The 21190-nt window shown below is 42.3% G+C and overlaps 1 protein-coding gene across 1 annotated transcript in view; it reads right to left on the bottom strand.

Annotated features, from left to right (window-relative positions):
* Window positions 1-6: 6 nt before the first annotated feature.
* LOC100998951 (serine/threonine-protein kinase DCLK2) overlaps window positions 7-21190 on the bottom strand; it is a 29732-nt gene continuing 8548 nt past the window's right edge. The window contains exons 4-10 of the mRNA XM_031662604.1: window positions 17190-17309; window positions 16818-16964; window positions 9779-9912; window positions 9229-9306; window positions 2903-2999; window positions 2207-2287; window positions 7-1012 (exon numbers count right to left, since the gene is read on the bottom strand). Coding sequence (XP_031518464.1) covers window positions 848-1012; window positions 2207-2287; window positions 2903-2999; window positions 9229-9306; window positions 9779-9912; window positions 16818-16964; window positions 17190-17309 — 822 coding nt within the window. The 3' untranslated portion in view covers window positions 7-847. The remainder of the gene's footprint in view (window positions 1013-2206; window positions 2288-2902; window positions 3000-9228; window positions 9307-9778; window positions 9913-16817; window positions 16965-17189; window positions 17310-21190) is intronic.

Below are 21190 nucleotides of genomic sequence, written 5' to 3'. Positions count from 1 at the left end.
GAAAGCCGCTCCAGCCAATTCTGGCTCTGGGAAAGGCAGCTCCACCCCTGTTCTATGCTCCCGGGAGTGCGGTGGGGGGAACCGAGGTCCCTGCCTGGGCGGCTGGTTGGCTTCCACTGCTCCCAGGGAGCTGGCTTTCCAGCCCAGCGTCGCACTGGCTCAGGCCTGGACAGCTGCTGCCGGTGTGCTGCCCTCACCTCTGGTTCAATGTTTTTTCCTTTTGATTCATTTACTCTTATGTCACTTTTCATTTTAATTTGTTGTGTTTATGTATTTAGAAAAGTTGCCTTAAGAAACATTTTGGAAGAAAGGCTGAAAAAATAAGGCCATCATTGTCACTGACATCTCATAAACTGTTAACCCTGAAAAACAAATATATATATATATTTTTTTTTCCTTGGTTCTGTACTTTTAAAAGCCCCAAACTGTGTTTTAGAAAACACTGATTTTTTTAAAATTGAAATTTGTTTAGCTTTGGCTGTTTCTTATGCCAAGTCTCAAAGAATAATTCACATCTCTAATCATCTATTTTTGAGACCTTGAGTAGGCAGGGAGTTAATTCCTAACACAACAAATCTCACCAGGGCTTGGGAGTCTCTCTAGATGAGAAGGCAGAGACAAGAGTAGAAGCAGCTGCCCAGAGGGCCCGGCCGGGAGCTCCGTGGCACCTGGACCCCTCAGACCAGCCCTGTTGGTCCCTGCACAAGCCCCTCCACACAGTGCCCCAAGCCGGGGAGTTGCCAGACGAGTGCCCTCCACATGCCAAGCCAATCTCCGTATGAAATAGGACCATGGAAGGCACCAACTTCCATGTGAGGGCAGCTCCCAGCTATCTAATTCAAACACTTCAAGGCCGGCTCCACAGACAGGCCAGATGCTGCCACCTTCCACTCACCATGATGACGGAGACCCCGGTGGTAGTGCTGTTCTGTTTGGGGAGCGCATTATTAAAGTGCTGTTTTAGTTTACCTGTTACCTCAGCTTGCATGTTATTCTCCTGGGAGGCATCATCCTACAGGAAAGAAAAGAATCAAATACAATGTTTTTTCCATCCTCCCGTTTCAGTTGTCTTTTCCTTAAGAGTCTCCCTCCCAGCCCCACCCTCCTGACCTCTTCCTAAATAGGCCCCTCTTAGCCACAGAATTAGGGAAACAATGATCTTTCAAAAATAACTATTGTTATTCAGCAGTCCCAGGCCCTCAGAAAGACCCCACACCATTCCCTTTGCCCCTCAGTACTAGAGTAGGCCCAGGAGAGGGCACAGGTCTCCCGGGACACAAAGCAGGACACCCTTCAGGCTACTGAGACCCTCACCCAACGCACACGATTTAGTATGATCCCTCCCATGGAAGCATCAAAGGTAATTGTTTTTCACTTTAATCAAGAATTCATTTAGTTGTTAGTCTTTATTGCTTATAATAAACAAAAAAAAAATGTGGCATCTTAGCTACTTGGTCCAAGAGCCACATCATTTAGCCCAAGAGAGCAGCGAGCAGGGTCCAGAGAGACTGCACCCGGATGGCGAGTGGGTGGGGACAGTGGAGGTGCACAGGGAGCTCCCGAACCCGAGTCAACAAAGCCCTGGGCTAACTAAACTAACTTCACTCTCCTGGAGCCTCCCAGCAATGAGGGAAATGGATGGGAGAAATGTAATTCCCACAGTCCCCGTTTATTGGATGGTGTTTCCCTTCCAGAGACCACCTGAGCCTCTGGGAGGGAACTCTAGTCAATATCACGTGTCTCCACCCAGCTCTGAAGGGACCATGTCTCAGCCTCCCCATCAACAGCAGGAGGTCTCCTGAAAGCACGTGCCCTGAAGGCAGAGAGATCAGAGTCTGAAACAGGCTCATCTCCAGGGCAAACCCTGGAAACTCTCAAACCCTGGAACCACAGAAGACGAGAGAGAAAAGCCTCCTAAAAGAGCACTGTGGCCAATTCCATTTTGCAGGAAAGGAAACTGGGGCCAAGAAAGGGACAGTGACTTGCCCAGGTGACTCGCGGGGCAGGGTCTCAGACTGGGACCCTGGTGCCAACTGCTTTCTTGGGGAGCCATCTTCATGCTACTTGCTCAATGGGAAAGACAGACATTCTATCTACCATGGAGCTTGGATGCGTAACGTTTGCATGTGTAAACATCACAGTGAGGAACCGTGCTGTTGGCCACAGAGCACAGTGATGCCCATTCCCTGGGAATGCGGGTACTTACTGACACCCAGGGGTGACTCAGGATTTGTCCCGCGGTACACCGAGCTTCAACATTTACCTGAAGCATTTGACTGATTAATTCCTACAAATAAACAAGTAAGACCACAGAGAAGGAGATAATTCAGTATCACGAAAGAAGATAATTCCAGCATAAATATAGAAATCTGAGTTTGTAGCAAGCACTTCAGAGAAGAGCCAGCACAGCTGTTAGCTGATTCAAACTTAAACGTGATTACACCTACTCTCCTAACGCCTTATAAGCAGTGCAAAAGAAGAGATGGTCTCTCCTGAGTCCACATGAAACTAAGATGTTCTCACCTAAGAGTTCTGGTCATTGTTATTATTCCACAGTCTAAAACTGCAGTATTTCTCCTTTTGGCAATTCAGTGTGTTCTGCAGTTCATCCCTGTATCCCGATGGGTGCCCAATACATATTTCTCGAGTAAATGAAATAATGGATGTTGAGAGCTTAGAGGAGCACAAGAGGACGGAGGGAAACCGGAAAGACGGCCAGTCCAACTTTAAGAATTTTGCCAAGAACTTCAGAGACCATACCATAGGATGAACTTAAAAGAACAACCACACAATAAAAGCCAAGGAGCTTTCTGCAATGCAATACCAAGAGTAGCTACAGCCCTGTGGAATGGGTGGAGCCCCACAACGTAATACAACCCACAGAAACAGGCCTGGAGGGTACCTTGGCAGAGTCCGTGATGTTATCCCAGTAGGGGGCCGGAAACTCCAGCTTCCCAGCCAAGATCTGGTCGAAGAGATCTTCCTGGAGATTGTTCTCGCTAAGCCAGTGACAAAGAAATGGAAGAAAAGTCAAAGTCACCGTAGAGTTTTTCAACAAAATGCCCACGGGAAGCGTGGGGAAAGGAGTCCAGTCTCTGGCTTTGACTTGGGCATTCCATATCTCAATTATGTATCTCAATTCCATTTGTAATGACAGAACTTTTCCTTTTAGACAATGAGCCAAAGAACATTTCCATAGGCTGAGGAATTAAAGAGACAGAGACAACGACTCAAACATTTGCTTAATGAACGCAGAGTTTCAGTTTGGGAAGATGGAAAAGTTCGGGAAAGGGACGGTGGTGATTCTTGCACACAATGTGAATGTATTTAGTGGTACTGAACTGTACACTTAAAAATGGTGAGAATGATTGATTTTGTTATATATATCTACCACACACACAAACACACACTCAAGAAAATATTGGAATCCACAAATAATGGAAATCCTCATTTCAGGAAAAAAAAAAAAAAAATCAGCATCTGCCCTCAAAACTATCATGGCAACAAGAAAGGAAAGGCAGAAAATCTGAGTCCGATCTCCTTTCCCTTCCTCTTTCCACTTTAATAGCCAAAGGTCAGTGGAACAGCCAACATATGAAAAAGTTATAAGGAGTTCAGGATCTGGATAAAACATTCATGAAATAATTAGTTCGCTGTTGGAAACTGACTTTAAGCTCAGTCTGAGAGGAAGGGCCAACCCAAGACACCAGGCAGAATGACACAGGCTGAGGCAAACCCATGCCAGTGGCTCACAGGGGCATCCCTCCCACCTGCGCCTGACCGTCCCACCCTCGGAGGCGCACTCACACAGTCAGTGCCTGATGAATACAGGCTGACCTGACTTCTCCTGAATGTCATCAAAATGTGGAAACACCACTGGGAAAGATGTCCCTAACCTCCCAAATAACTTAACCTCCAGAGCCCCCTCACTTGGTGGGTGCATCGATGGCTAGAGTGAGGAACAGCATCATTAGCTTTCCAGGCCATTACAAGGCCCCATAAGAAAGCTCAGAATGGCCTGTTGGAGTCAACATCAAAATCCAGGAGTGCAAGTTAAGTATTACCCGGCAAGTGTGCAAACATTTCTTGGAATTTCTTCACCCAGCCTTTGGGGTTTTGCTACCAACCCCATCAAAGGGGAACAAGGGCAAGCGTGGTGTCCTGAGAAACAGACCATTCAGCACAGTGTCTAGACACAAATTCTAGGGCTGTTGTGATGACACGGTTCCCTCCTTCCTGTTCTATTACAAAGAGTAGAGTTGGCTGGGTGTGGTGGCTCATGCCTGTAATCCCAACACTCCGGGAGGCCGAGGTGGGTGGATTACCTGAGCTCAGGAGTTTGAGACCAGCCTGACCAACATGGTGAAACCCTGTCTCTACTAAAAATTAAAAAAAAAAACAAAAAATCAGCCAAGCATGGTGGTACACACCTGTAATCCCAGCTACTCCGGAGGCTGGGGCAGGAGAATCCCTTGAACCTAGGAGGCGGAGGCTGCAGTGAGCTGAGATCGCACCACTGCACTCCAGCCTAGGTGACAGAGCAAGACTCTGTCTCAAACAAAACAAAACAAACAAACAAAAAAACAAACAACAAACAAACAAAAAAGAGTCGAGTTTCTGAGCTTTGTAAATATTCATGACATTTAAGAGCAAGCCCAGCTGAACGGACACCCATTGGTCCATGGAGTTTGGTGAAGAGGCACACTGAGGAGCAAAAGTCAGGACAGATAACTGGGCCAGGCAAGAGAAAGAGATTCCCACCACTGTCCCAAAGAGCGATTTCCTGTGAATGCCCACAGGTTTCTTAGTGTCAGCATGTTTTCTTGCCTTTTCACTGTTATTTCCCTGCTGAGTGAGCTCAGCTTACTGCTCCTTCAAAGTGAGTACAGAATACATCTAAGATTATTAGATTTAGTGGAAAACTTCAGAAAACCAGAGGGCTCCAAGATATGATGTTAGAAAAAGATATTAAAAATGAGCTATTTCCACAATCGTTCTTTTTAGTCATCCTTACCTATTATTCCACTCACCTCTCCCTTATTTTTTTCTAGAATCTCAAATATCTTATATTTTGTTAATCCATATAGCTTTTGCTAATAAATAGCTAAAAAGCTGGAAGTGTGTGCGCAGCAGTCATTTATAGCAGCTGGTTCTTGGCAAAATACCCTGAGTCAACAAACAAAACCATAGGGTGTCTCAGCAATGAGAATGAGACCCCGAAGTATCCACTGTGAGTTGCAAGAGCTTTGACAGTTGGGGCCTGCCCTGCACTAGAAAAACAGAAAGTTAATTTATCTTTCTTAGCAGTCATGTAAGAAAAACTGTTCTGATTGAATCCACACTGGATTTGGTATCACACTGATACTCCGCAATGTGGCTGAGATCCTTCAGGGCACTTTTAAATTCTAAAACAATATAGCCTTTGGACCAAGGTGCTGTTAAGTCTAAAAATGTCCATTAAGAAAAACTTGAAAAACAACAAGAGAGTTTGTGCACACGCTCTCTTTTCAATGACAAAGCATTAAAATTCAGAAAAGGTAAACCTGAAAATGTTGTAAGCTATTTCCCAAATGATGTTCAAACGTTCCACTTAGAGCATTTTGCGCGTGTTTTAACAGAAACAAAAACTTCAGTATAGTCATACAAATGATACTTTTTGTCAGTGACCCTAAGAGCAGACTTGCTTAGGCAACAACTAAAATTTTGGGTGCCTCTGAAAAACCAATCTCCTTCTCGGTAATGATGAATCTGATGTTGAAAAAGACTAGAGGGAGATGGTCCAGGCGCAGTGGCTCACACCTATAATCTCAACACTTTGACAGGCTGCGGTGGGAGGACTGCCTGAGGCTAGGAGTTCAAGACTAGCCTGGGCAACACTGCAATGTGGTCTCAGCTACTCAGGAGGCTGAGGGAGGAGGACTGCTTGAGCCAGGAGTTGGAGACTGCAGTGAGCTATGATCATACTACATTCCAGCTTGGTCAACAGAGACCTTGTCTTTTAAAAAATAAATTAAAAAGGTTAAAAAAGAAAATTTACAGACTGGGCAACAAAGTGAGACCCTATCTCTACAAAAAAAAAAAAAAAATAGCTGGGCATGGTGGTGTGTGCTTGTAGTGCCAGCTACTTGGGAGGCTGAGGTGGGAGGATTCCTTGAGCCTGGAGTAGGCTGTGATCACACCACTGCACTCCAGCCTGGGTGACAGAGCAAGATCCTGCCTATAAAAAATAAAATAAAATAAAATAAAAAGACTAGAGAAAGAACGAAAGATGCTACAGTCAGAGAAGCTAAAACTGTAAATTCCAAATAACAATTTTAGTTTAAATGCTTTGGGTTAAAGTTGTCTTTTGTATAAAACAAATAGATTATTTTGAAATATTTGAAAGACTTTTAAGTACAAATGTAGACAATCTATTTTATACCAAATTTATTTACCATATACCATTTCGGTAATTTATGACATACATTTCTGTATTATGGTAGGTTATAAAATCTACCCAGAATGTTGCTGTATGCCATGAAGACACTTTAGTAACATGTTTTTAACATTACAGATTCTCTTTCATCACAATATGATATAAAAGAGGGAAAGCATTGTCTTAATTTTTAAAAGCTACCTGGAGGTCTATGGCCTGCTTCTGAAGGCAGCACATAAGGGCAGCAGCCTTCAGAACGTAGCTTTACTGCTTTTGATTAGCCAAACTTATCTCTAGACCCCACAAAAAAGCTGCTTCCCATTCAGTATCAATCCATGATAAATACATCCTGTTCAATTTGCGTCTCACTTTTGTTAAAAAGTAAAAAGCAGTGAAAAGAAAAAATTCTCAGGCTGCACCAGCAACTGGAAACACTAGAGGGAGTTGTGAGCACACAGTCCTCAAACTCATCCCCCAAGACCCTTTCCCAGCTGATCCCAGCTTGGGTTAGCCAGGGAAGGGAACTCCGCTGTAATTGGCCCAGGATCACCTGTCATCAAGATGCATTCCCCTTCTTCACTTGACCAACTCCCGAAACATGACATCACTGAGACCAGCCAAGGCCTGGTGTGACTGTAAAAATGGCCACGAATTATTCCCTTCCCACTATGTACTTAGCTCATTTTCTCCCACATTTACTCTGGGTTTGACTTGATTTGCTTAATGGTACACCAAGTGTGAGGTGAGCAGAGACTGAGGAAGTGCTTGGGGAGTAGAACTTGCCCTGTTTCTGGCTGCTGGGGAATCCTGCATCCACTCTCATGGAAGCCCAGGACAGTGCTTGCATGATGAAAGCACAGGGCCAAGTCATCTCTCTTGTCCCAGTGGACACTGAGCCACCTACCAGGCATGCAAGTGGGGCCATCCTAGACCATTAAGCCCTCACTGAGCCAGCCAGCTCAGAAGATTCACTCAACTGATCCATGCAATTGTTTCATACTCCTAACTTCAGGGGTAGTTTGTTACTCAGCAAAAGCTAACTGAAATGTGCAGTAATTCTACAGTCTGTGTAACCCACCTAGTCAACGACTTTGGTGGAAGACCATGATGTTGACGGCCAGATGAAAATATCTTTCCACCTATAAAAACTCCACTAATACCACAAAGATCTCACTCAAATGCTACATCTTTCATTAATGCTACATCCTTGTGATATCCCTGAACTAAGCACTCCCTCATGCTCTGCTTATTCTCTTTGATCAATAAGTCTTGTGAGGTGTGTCTTTATCTATAGCATAAGGCTTTCAAAAGTAGAGACTAACGTCTGTCAGTCTTATGTTTACCGCAATGCCAATTAGAAAATTGTTCAACTCAATGGAAAAACTGAGAATGTTAAAAAGATAATCCTTTCAACTTTTCTGTATGTTCGAAAGTTTTCATAATAAAATGTTGGAGGGAAAAGAAGATAAAACCATTTTTCACTTACTGACCCAGAACAACACTATAAACACCATGCCATAGACTAAATGTTCATGTCTCCCCAGAATTCCCATGCTGAAACCTACTCCCCACTGTGATGGTAGTAGGACATGGGACCTTTGGGCAGCCATGCTATTGTTAAGGGTGGAGCTCTCATGAATAGGATTAGTGCCCTTACAAAAGACCCCAGAGACTCCCTTGTCCTTTCCACCGTATGTGGTTAGGGTGATGAGACGGCTCTCTATGAACCAGGAAGTGGGCCCTGAACAGTCACCAAATCTGTAGTACCTTGATCTTGGAATTCTCAACCTCCAGAACTGGAAGGATGAATTTTCTGGTATTTACAAGCCACACTATGTACGGTATTTTGTCATGGCTAGTCAAATAAACTAAGAGAAACCACGACCTCAGGTTTTGTTCACCACTGTATTCCTAGCACTTAAAATCATGCCTGGTACACAGTAGCTACTCATTAGAGAGTTACAAAATGAACAAAGGAAGAGATTAAAGTTAAAAGAGGTCAAGAAAACTCAGAAGAAAACAGAACATGCACGGTTAGATGAACTTCTGCTTCAGAGTAACTCATTTGCTCCAGAGGGGAAGATGAAACTCATCAAAAGAGCTGTGGCTGAAGCCCCTCACTCATCTCCTGCGCAAAGACTGCCGGGCCAAAGAGTGTGCTCCGTGCCCGGCTCACACACCCTGACCATTGTCAGGGGCCAGCTCTGCTCCCACCAGGTGAAGCAAATGGTTACCAAGACTCAGTCAGTCTGTGTATTCCCAGGCCTCTTTATACCACAAGTGTTTGTAATTCTAGTCTTAATTAAATGTCACGTGAACCAATAAAATGAATTTTAAGAAGAAACAGATCCTGTTTCTATGAGAACACAGTTGAATGCTTTAGAAAGATATAAAAATTGCTCTCAATTATAATTGAGTGTGCGAGATCACTACGAAGAACTGGAAGACAACACACCTGGAAGGATTCGGACTGCTTCACAAGGCTCTTTAAATTTTGCTGTCATTTGAAAAAATGGAGAAACTGGACATGGTAGACACCGTATTATGGGTTTATTTTTATGAAAGAATGAACACTGAAAACTCAGAGGACCAACCAAACACAAAGCAAAGGCCTTCACCTCACTTATCTAAAGTATGCTAATGAGAATACACATTAATAGGCTGTAAATTAAAAAGTGAAAGGTTTTTTATGTAATTTTTAACTGGCATTTTTAGTGACCAAACAGTCCTGACTGCCAGGAGCAAAGTGTCTGCTTCTGGACCCAAGGGAGAGTATTTGCAATTCAAATACAGTCGCCCAAAAGACCGCCTACCTTCGGAATGGTGGGAATCCACAGAGAAGTATGTATGTGATCACGCCAGCTGCCCAAATGTCCACCTTCAGGCCATAGCTAGGAAAACAAAGTGGGTGAGGGGGAGAGAAATGATGACTCCCAAGAACCTTCCATGGTACTGGAGGATTGCCTTTAATTGTTGGGAAAAGGATTACTTTGGTGTTATTCATTTCATTTCACATAGAGATGAATGAATCACCCTTTAGAAAAAGGCATCTGTTTCTGCCAACCTAACCACAGTCTTGCTGACTACTACCATATTCTCAAGAGAGGCCTTGGGACACAAGTCCAGGCCAGGGCTCTGACCAGGTAAGCATAAAGTCTGCTTCCTGAGGTCAAAATCATGGTGCAGGCAACAGACTCTCTCTTCTTTCCATTTTCCACCTTCACAGGAGGCACTGTATACACAAGCAGCAGCCGCAACAAAACAGACCTTTCTCACCAACTGTATACAGAAGCAGCAATAGCAACAAAAACAGATCTTTCTCACCAAAGTTAAAGGACTAACCAGGGCCACCAGAAGTCTTACCCAGTTTCAGCAATGATTTCTGGAGCCACATAAGTGGGTGTGCCACAGACTGTGTATAAAGGGCCTTCTACCACAGTAGCAAGCCCAAAGTCTCCCAGTTTCAAAGACTTGGTTCCATCGGGATATTCACACACCTGAAACAGAAATCAACCAACCATCAGAAGGTTTTTTTTCCTCAACAAGTGCAAGAGGGCTCTTGGAATGAGGCAGAAAGGACACAAATACATTTACTGTTAAACTCCAATGAAATCTCTCCTTGTGATTCTTTTTTTGAAGACAGGGTCTCACTTTGTTGCCCAGGCTGGAGTGCAGTGGCATGACCACAGCTCACTGCAGCCACAACCTCTGGGCTGGGCTCAAGTAATCCTTCCCCCACCGAACTCCCGCCAAGTAGCTGGAACTACAGGTATATGCCACCACACCAGGCTCATTTCTTTATTTTTTGTAGAGACGGGGTCTCCTTATATTGCCTAAGCTGGTCTTGAACTCCTGGGGTCACGAGATCTGCCCACCTCAGCCTCCCAAAGTGCTGGGAATACAGACGTGAGCGACCATGTCCGACCCCTCCTTGTGATTCTAACACCATTGATTTATCTTTGTTGCTTTAAAGCGTTTTTTCTCTTCAGAGATTTTGCACGATTGTGTGAAATTTGGAAAAAATATTTTCCACTTTTGCAGCAAGTTCCTTACCTAGAAGTACAATGAACACACGTGCTTGCTTACACAGTAGTTAGGGTGTAGGCGGGTGTGTACCTGATGGGCATGAGAGAGGCCTCTAATCCTGGAGGTAGAAACTGACCTTTATTTAGCATTTACTGTGTGTGACATACTTGAGAGCCCAAGAAATGGTGTATTAAGAGTCCACCAAAGCACTTGGTGACCTCCACGGGACTAGCATGTTTAATTCAGAAAATAAAATTGGGGGCAGTGATGGGGTCCTTGTTGTCCGGACAGTCAATGATTAAATATAAATACCAGATAGGGGAAAACCTTAGAAGTTTAGAAAGAAAATGACCTTTGGGATCAGGCAGCCTGAACTTCCATAACAAGTCCACACATCTGGTTGTGTGACTTCTGAAAGTCACATAAGCTCTCTGAGCACATTCCCTCATTTAGGAAGTGTGATAATGCCAGTACCTCCCTTGTGAAGTTGGTGTGAAGGTGAAATGAGACAAAGCTCAGAACAGGGCTCAATAAATGCTCCTTCCTTGTGGGTAATGATAAATGCGAAAAAATAAAAGTAAAAAAATTAAAAATGTTCTTTCCATTTCCTGGAAGGACTGGCTGATTAGATAATTATCACATTGGAAAAGGTTTAAAAATGCTGGTGGAGATGTGACTGTTTATGCTTAAAGAACCTTTCTAGAAAGCATTTCAGCAATATATAGCAAATTTCTTTATATCAATTATAACCTTTGACCCAAAAGTCTACTTCTCAAAACCTACTCTAGGGGAATACAGATGGACCCAAGGATGCTAATCTCAGAATTTGTCTATGACTTTTAAAAACTAAAGGCAACATAAATGGGTAACAGGGCAATGACTAATTATGATACATTACCATAATAAAATATTACATACTTTCTAATAAGTATTTTTCAAATATATTAATCATATGGGAAACAGTCACTATTACACAGAGTTAAAAAAGGCACAATTATATATAAAATACTCAAAAATGTTAACAAGTTTATCTCTAAGCAGTAGCATGAAGGATTAAATTAATTTTCTTTATACTGTTCAGTGGTTTCTAAAATGTTTACAATGAACATGTGTTGGTTTCATAATAATTTCATACATAAGCAAAATTATGGGATAAATATAACTTTAGAAAGTTACATTCTAAGTGGATAGTTTTGGAAGCAAACAAGTGCATATGACAGCATAATTCAGGTTTCACCATGCAATCCTGAACCTGAGTGTACAGTCTGTTTGTCTCTTGGATGTCCATTTTGAAAACATGGAATTTCAGAGAATAAACTGCTGCAGAGACCTAGTCTAGTCTATACTCATTGTAATGCCTGTTTCTATTTTTCTATTTTAAGCATATTTAGTTTGCTTTGTCTCACATTTTGCTGAACCAGATATTTATCTCAACTACTATTAGCTGTAGAAGGAGAAAAATTTAGAAAATGATGTTTTTTCAAGATAAGCATGTTAGCAACATCATCCATTAGTCTGCTACTTAATGAGGGGAAGTGATTTAAATAGTCATCAGTAAAAAGCATGGAGAACCACAAGGCTCCCCCAGGCCAGTAATTCCCCAAGTTTTAAAGGCATTTTAAAAAGGACAGCGGTGAAATACCTCCCTTACCTGTGATGTCCTTATCCATTTAATAAGAATATGTTTCACCTTTACTATCTGAATAACGCTTTCCAGTCTTACATACTGAATACACATCCCTAACACATATCTTTGACTTTAAAGTTCACAGGAGTAATGATGAAGATTTTGAGTTCCTCATAGATATTTACAACTCTGAGTCAGCCCACAAGTCAGCAGAAGCATTTCCAAAGATATGAATGATTCAGCCTAAAGTAATGGATTCCAGATTCTTAGTCACGTCACAGTCTTAGGAAAACTTTCCACCCATTATGTTTAATGTAAACATTAGCAAGAACAATCTGATATAATTATAGTTAGAATTTATAATGCTTTTACCAAAACCCAGACTTTGGAAAGAAATTTCCTAAGTAATTACAGTGATAAGAATGTTATAAGCACAATTTCCTAACTGTCTGTATCATGAGAGTTAAAACAAAAAGTTTTATAAATGTCACTGTTATTTTGTTTTTACAACTTAAAAACATACTCTTTAGGTACAATTTTTGAAAAATAGTGTTTATTTTAAAGACTCCATTTAGTGATGCCTAGGGATATTCAAAGGTTGCTGACAGATACTCAGAAGTCCTGTTTTTCACATCCTCTATAAAGAATTCAGTCAGACGCAGGAGCATAAATAGAAAGGGACTGAACAGTCTATAACTCCTGAATTATGTCTGTGCAAGTGATATTCCTTGGCTAAACATCAAAAAGGAAGTGTCATTAGGGCCAGACAAGCCTGAAATCATATTTTATCTGATTCATCTCTCTTCAATGCTAGACACAGAAGCAAATATGTCTTAATATGAATACATTTCAGATCTTAGTGGGAGATTGTCTTCAAAGCAGGAAGAAATTATACATATATATCTCTCTAGATAGATACAGAGACATATACAGCATTGCTTTAAAAACAATTGCCTTTAATAAAGAGGTGACTAGATGAACAGGGACTCCAAAGGCTCTCTGGCAGAGTTCAGGTCTCCCCAGAAACTGACATTCTCGAGGACTTTGGAGATTTCAAAATTCTTCCAAACATTATGTCACTGGTCTTCTTGAGCCACCCCACTGGGCAATTAGGAAGAGAACTGTTACCTCCATTTTACGAATGAGGAGACTGAGGCGCACAGCACTCAGGTTACTAGTCATATGGCCAGGCAGGGGCTCCAGCCAGGACCATTATTCGTTCCACAGCACCATTCTGCAAGATTCGGTATCTGAAAAATAACTGGATAGGCCTGCCAGAACCCTGACTATAGCCTGCACTTCCTTACAGATTTTGAGTGAATTTAAACAATAACAACGGTGAGAACTCCAGCCCTGCAGTGTTCAAACGCCCCACCACAAGCTGTGAGATGCTTCTGTCAAAAGTTGCTCTCAGAATGCAAAAATAAAAAATGCGAGGAATGCAGATCCCACATACAAAATGAACACTGCATGTTCTCTAAATAAAATGTCAACTTCATGATTTAGAAGGACTTCAAATATGAGAAACCAACCCTCTTCTCTTCTCTCCCCTATCCCCAGAACTCCTGGACAACCTGAATTTATCACTGGTCTCTCATAGTTAACTCTGACACGGCACCACCAGGCTGTAACTCACAGCATTAACGGCCACCCCTGTGCTCCCTGACACAGCTACCAATACATCTCCACTGGCAGGGTTTTAAATTATGATGCTGCTTACCGGAGAGGGGGATGCAAATCAGATGTCTGAATGCTCTGGTGTTTAAAAACTGAATTAGTTCTTAGAGCAAGAAGAGGCCGACAGTCACTCTGGGTATTTACTTTTAGTATCTCAGTGGCACCCTCTCCTCCCAGGCCAATACCAACCTGCTGACTAAATCTAGAAACTGCCGAGTGATCTAGTTAGGTTTTCGATGGCAAACACATTTTACTGAGATATATGAGGCTAAGGTTGTTTCTGAAGGCTCGACAGAGCCTTTCTACATCACACATTCGCCTCTTCCAGAGGTCAGTTTTATCCTCTTCCTTCTCCTCCCTTTCTAGGCTAACACAAGGGGGCTGCTGTAGGTTTGGGAAGGGGTGGATGCTCATCTAGGCCAGGTGAGACTCAGTGAGGAGTGTGACTCTGATTTCCTGATTGCATTCCAAGACTCATCATGTTGGAGACATCAATCCCCATTACATTATTCACTCTTTTAAATTTTTTAAATTTTAGCCAATTCTCCTGAAGGAGTGAAAAACATTATCCATCCTTGATGTGTGACAAGAAAAAAGGAGGTGGTGTCAGATTCTCTACATATATTAAGAAACTCTGAGTGGAAAAGAGAAGAAACAGGAGTTGAGAGTGAGATCTGTGAGCTGGGAAATGGACACTCCCTGATTTACAGGGAAGTTCACAAGCACCTCAGTCACCTTTGCTGGGCCTTAAATCAGGGCTGCTGGACAGACTGGCTCCAGGGGTTCCTTGGGAACCTGTGGCTCCCATATTTTCAGAGAATGCAGTAACTGGAGCCAGTGGGGCAAGGCAGGTTGTGGAGAACAGGAAGCAGTCAAGGGGGTAACCTTATGAATGCCCCAGTGTTTGTGTCTGGGCACACCTGGAGAAGCCCCGTGCCTTTGTTTGCGAAGCCCGGGCCAAACTCAGTTCTACAGTGAAGGAGCCTGGCATACTGCAAGGTCCCAGAGGGTGAGAAGCCTGTTTTGAGGAGAGAACGCTATATCCTTACTTTGCTCCTGAGGCTCAGTTTACAGCTCTGTCTCCTCCATTCCTTGTTAGAGTTCATAAAACCAAGTCCATAATCCCCCCTGCCCCTTTTATTTTTTAACACAGAGCAGGGATATTTCTTTTCCTAATAAGAACATATAGAAATGAAATATAATTCCCTCAAGGCAGAAGACAGACAGTAAGATAAAATTTCACATACTTTTAAACGGACACTCAGAAATCATCAAATGATATTACCAAAAAGAAAAGACACTGACTCTGGATTACATTAGCCAAAAAATAAAAAGTCCCCAGGATGGCTTCAGAAGCTGTGCATCAATGCATACTCCTTTCAACAGTTATTTGTGTGGTGCTCACAGTAGGCTGTAGAGCCTCATGCTCTAGCACCAGCTGCTAGCTGAGTGTCAGTGGTCAGCGAGCAAACACTCTACTGTCCATTATGTGTTTACGTGGCACTGTCCAAGCCATTGGAGATATAAAGATAATTGAGACACAAACCTTGCCTCCATGGTACTTACAATCCCAAAGAGGCAGACAAGTATATGATAAAGATCACAACACCACAGCAAGTGCAGCAGAAACCCGAGGTGGCTGTGACTGAACTCTGTCTAGAAAGTCTAGGGTGACATTAAAGAAGACTTAACTTTTGCTCAATGTATTACAAGATGAATGGTTTATCACACTGCTGGAAGAGAGGACATTGCAAATGAGGACTGGTATGGACAGAAGCAATGAAGGGGTAAGGCTGTTGGTAAGTCAAGTCTTAATTAAAAACTGAGGATGGAGGAACCTGTGTTTGGATTAACTCAGATAAGCTTGCCTCCCAAGCAGGAATGAAGATGAGAGCCCTGAAAGGCGGAAATAAAGAAGCCAACTATGTCATGTGTATTTGTGGGGGGCTGGGAGGAGTGTAAATGTCAAATCACCCAACCAGTTTCCCTAAAATTCTTCTATAACGTGGTCACGAGGATTGGCTCCCAACCAGCAAGCTGTGTCTAGTTATCAAGAGTCATCATGAAGGTGAGTTAAATATGGCTTGAAGCTTAGGCCATGTTGGGTTGGATGGATAAGAGTTATTAACAGGACAGGAGGCTGAAAAGGCAACTTGAGATCAGTCTATGAAGAACTCTGGATACCATAGTAGAATAAGACTTTTTATTCTGTAGAATAATAGGATAAAAGAGACTTCTAAGAAAAAAAAAAAAAAATTGGCATCTCTTGGTCTCAGTTTCCATGGCTGTAAAGTGGAGATGAATGGACTAGACTATTTCCAAATTTCTTCCCTGCAAATAAATTAACCCCCATATTCTACTCGTGTCTCCTATGAGCCTCTAATTCTGTCTCAAATTTATTCTTCACAATTTTCTGCCCTATAAAATAATTTTCCTGCTCACCTTAAGTCAGTACCATCAATTAAAATATAAATGAAAATGTATTTTCTTCTATCTGGTGGCATGCTTTGGCTCTGTGTCCCCATCCAAATCTCATGTTGAATTGTAATTCCCAATGTGGCGGGAGGCACCTCGTGGGAGGTGACTTGATTATGGAAGCGGATGTCCCCTATGCTGTTCTTGTGGTGCTGAGTTCTCATGATATGATGGTTTAAAAATGTGTGGCACTTTCCTCCTTGCTCTCTCTCTCTCCTGCCACCATGTGAGGAAGGTGCTTGCTTCCCCTTTACCTTCTGCCATGACTGTAAGTCTCCTGAGGCCTCCCAGTCATACTTCCTGTTAAGCCTGTGGAACTGTGAGTCAATCAAACCTCTTCTTCCTAAATTAATCAGTCTCAGGTAGTTCTTTATAGCAGAGTGAGAATGAAATGATACATCTGGTAAATAGTAAATGCAGAAAAATTCAATAACTCCATTAGTATTTGATGGTCATTGACACGAGTCTTGCTAATTTTCTAAATTTAAAGTCTCATAATGCAGGATTGTTATAGACTGTAAAATGCCATTATTTGCATATGCTCCTTTTAAAGGAAGAGAGGCATTCATTGGAACAGAAAAAGCAGGGATGACATACCAAGAGATTCTCTGGTTTGATGTCTCTGTGCACGATGCTGAGGCCATGGAGATACCTGAGGGCATTGGCTAAGTTGTACACCATGGCGCTGCCATCTCTCTCAGTGTACTTGGTCGACGAAGTAATTGCATCAAAGAGATCTCCACCCTAAAGGATACATAAAAGAACATATCAAAACATCAACAGTGCAATCCTATGAAGGTAAGGAAGATGGCTCATTGGCACAAAGCAGAAAATGACACAAGTGCCACTAAAACTGGTGATTATAAATAATGAAAGTTACGAGGCAGCAATACACTTTTCTGATTAGGTCCTTCAAGGATATTGTAAATTGTAGGACTAGGCACCAAGAAAATCTCTCTATCCTCTTACTTTGACCAATTCCATCACCAGAAAGAGCTCAGTTGCTGTTTCCATCTCCTCGATCAGCATAATGATATTGGGATGTTTCACTCGGCGCAGTATTGACACTTCATTCTCAATCAGGTGTTCCTGTCAAATGAACAGTATAGAGAGGAGATCAGAAATCACAGAACCCTCTGCTCTTTCTCTAAGGCCTAGAGGACAGCAAAACAAACACAGCCTGTGGATCTGATGCCAAAGAAAGCATTGCTCTTGGCACAAAGACAACTAAACCTGACCTTGACCTAATTGTTCCCATAGGGACAGGGTCAGTGTGAACGTATTATTGACATTACCAAAAAGATACAGACTCCTAAACATCCCCCAAAAGGCTCCATGGTGCTTCTGTGGCATATTAAGCATACTGCTCTTAATGAAAAGCATCACAAAAAAGCTATGAAAGCTTCAGCATACAGCTCTGTGCTTTGTAATTCTGCCAGAACCGCTTTTTGATTCCAGTATACACTCACAAATAAAGACTAGGCATATAAGAAAACTTGGCATGCTTATAGCGTATAACTTCTGGCATTAAGCATTTTTAGTTTTTAAACTGTTACTAACATGAATTTGAATTTCATGCTGAAATTCATGAAAAAAAGGAACTTTCTTCCTCTATGACTGGATATGAAATCATTCACCAGATGGATGTTCCTTAACATCTTGTATTTCAGAAATCTGAAAACATACAGTACCACGGGGACCACTATTCTCATTTTAGCTCTAATCACTTCTCCTCTGAAAACACTGCCTGATTATCAATCCTGGTGAGTAATGCAGTTGGGATCAGCACTGTAGCAAAATGTTTACTTACAGAATTAATGAATTATTCTTAATATGTCAACCCATGAATCATGAACAATGATTGCTCTGTTTTAAATGAGACATTAAAACCTCTCAACATGTGTACACATGTATTTTTACACATGGATGCATGAAGTTAAGAGCCACCTCATCCTTTTGGACCATAGGTGGAAATAAAAATTATAACAAATGAATAAATAACGTGGAGAAAAATCTGTTTCAAGCTCCTGCACATGGTAGGTTGTGTTTCTTGAGCACTGAATGCACTGTGCCTGTCCAAGCCATCACTCAATAAATGTTGGCAAGTGACAGTGCAAATTTACTAAACAGAAGTATGGGAAAGAAAGAAACCAACATTTACTAGGAATCTAGTCACTGTTTGTTAGTAGCTGTGTAAGGTACTTGTGTTATGTTTGAACACTTTATCCTTGGAAACAGTTACTGGAGGTTGAATGTAAACTAGGTTTCTGACATCCAAGCCCATCTTTCTTATACATACATTATCACCTTCCAAAGGGGAAGAATTCAGTAAATGCCAAGATGGAATTATTCAAAATAAAAATTACAGCTGTAAGTGAAAATACTTAATACCTTGAAAAGATAAGAGCATACAGTAGCACCACACTGACTTGGGGGTGAAGAATCATACCAGGGTTTGTGCAAGGAGGAGAATCTACGCTTCTTTTAATGAACAGGGCTAAGAAGTCTTTGACTGGCTCAGGACTTAACAAACGCTTCCAAATCTGAAGAATGGTGTTTCTTAGACCCCAGTAAACCACAGCTGGGAAGCTAAGGACAGGGTCTCCTATCTATCTCCAACCCCACCTGTCTAAGTTACAGCGCAGCAGACGGAGCCCCGGTTCCTCCCTTGGGAAGCAGCTGTACAGCCAGACCGCTCGTGGTCGCAAAGACAAAGAAAAGACTTGGCAAACCCTCTCCATTGATTCACATATTTGAAGCTTTTGGGTCATCTGCACCAAGCATATCCTCAATCACACTAAAAAGCAGGGTTAGATACACTTTTGTGAACATCTACAAGTAAGCACATGAATTTATTTCACTCCATGTGAAGCAAAGACAACAGTTGCTACTGTCATTAAATAGGCTTTTTATTTTAAAGCTACACAAATCTATCACTTCAATTCTCCTCCCTGCTCCTCATTTTATCCAAAGTTAGAAGAGTCTATATATTCGCCTCTCCTTGGAGGCTGTGTTTGTGTTGCTAATTTAGTGATATCTGTAAGATAATCCCCTCACCAGTACCCCAATAACCTCTCTCAAGACTACAACTCCTCAAAGTTATTATCTTTTTCAATAAAAGGCACAACAGAAGGTCTTCTGGGATACATTGTGGAACTTCTCCTAAGGGCCACCAGCAGTGTTACCTTTCAAATATCGCAGCAACATTTCCTCCACCATCACTCATTAGCCTACTGAATTCTACTTGACAATGGCTAGTATTCTAAGCACAGAGTGAATGTTTTTGTTAAAACATGGGCGCTGTTAGCCTTCCTCAACCTCTTACTGTCCCTGTAAAATTGTCTATGAAGGAACAATCCACTTTTGAAACTAACCATCATCAGAAGCAAAATAAAAGTACTGCATAAAAACCCTTACAGACATTATCTATTCCTTGTGCAACCTATATGTAGTCTTTGTTTCTAATATGTAAAAAAATGCTCTAAATTTTCCAAGAGAATATTTCTAAATATAATACGAATATCACTTTTGTCTTGAGCCATATTGAACTTACATTATTCAATCATCTACCATTATTTATGTTAAGTGATTCATGATTCTAACTCCAAATAATTTACATATGAATCATCTCATGGCAGTGTTCCACAGTTCTGTATGAGAGTAAATGACGAAACTGCTAACTTGGCAAAGGACACTGCCTTATCTTTGGACACGGTGATTTTTAACATACAAAGAGAGAGGGATGGGGGGGTATACCAGGAGACAAAGCAACTCTCTCAAACCAGACTAATCATCTTGTCTCAACCCACTCCAGCCCATAAAGCAGTCCTTTCCTCTGTGTTCTCCATCTCATTGAAGGAAACTGCTGTCCCAAGCAGAAAGAGGAAATGCACCCTGATTCCTTCTTTCCTCCTCCTCCTTGTGGGTGGATAATATACCCACAGTCACCAATATCTGCCCAGTTACCTCCTTGGTGGCCTCTGAATCCATCCATTCATCCATTCAGTTCTCTCTGTTCCTCTTGCTAATCCCTTACCTCGACTTCTAGGCATTTACACAGGTAGCTTTCTTTTATTTGAGACAGAGTCTCATTCTGTCGCCCAAGCTGGAATGCAGTGGTGTGATCCCAGCTCACTGCAACCTCAACCTCAACCTCCCAAGCTCAAGCAATCCTCCTACCTCAGCCTTCTGAGTAGCTGGGACCACAGGTGTGCACCCAGTTAATTATTTTTTGTAGAAATGGGGTCTCGCTATGTTGCCAGGGCTGGTCTCGAACTCCTGGGCTCAAGGAATCCTCCCACGTCAGCCTCCCAAAGTGTTGAGATTATAGGCATGAGCCACCATTCCGGTCATAGTTTTATCTGGAACTTTCTTCATCTACTTCTTGGCAAACTCCTATGTACTTCTCAGGACCAGATCAGATGGCCCCTCCTCTAAGTCACCTCCCCTGCTCACTCACAGCTGGGTCAGGTAGTCCTGTTCTCACAGCCCCATATCACAGCTCTCATCCCACTATCTTTCAACTGTTTGTGTGCTGGTCTCTAACCCTCCGGAACTGAGAGCTTGTGGAGGTTTTGGTTACCTCACTCTCCAGCAACTAGCACAGTTACTAACAAACAGTAGGTACCAAAGTGTTCACATGAAGGAGTAGATACATCACGCACTGCACTGCCCACATGGCTTCAAAGCTGGTGTCTGTGTTGCTCAGAGCACACTGCTGAGGAAAAAATGGTGAGAGAGAGAAAATGTACAAATCACCACGTGAGATTTCTGTGGTAAACATACATAACAGACTGAATGATGGATACCCAAAGACATCAAGTCCTAATCGCTGCAACTTGGAAATATTACCTTACTTGGGAAAAGGGTTCTGCAGATGTGATGAAGGGTTCTGCGGTGGAGAGATAACCCTGGATTGTCAGAGGGAGAGGGGTAAATGCCACCACAGATGTTCTTAGAGAAGCACAGGG

This window comes from Papio anubis, unplaced genomic scaffold, assembly GCF_008728515.1.
Source record: "Papio anubis isolate 15944 unplaced genomic scaffold, Panubis1.0 scaffold805, whole genome shotgun sequence".
Taxonomy (NCBI): Eukaryota; Metazoa; Chordata; class Mammalia; order Primates; family Cercopithecidae; genus Papio; species Papio anubis.
The sequence above is the reverse complement of the archived record's forward strand: the minus strand, read 5'-3'. Positions and strand labels throughout refer to the sequence as shown.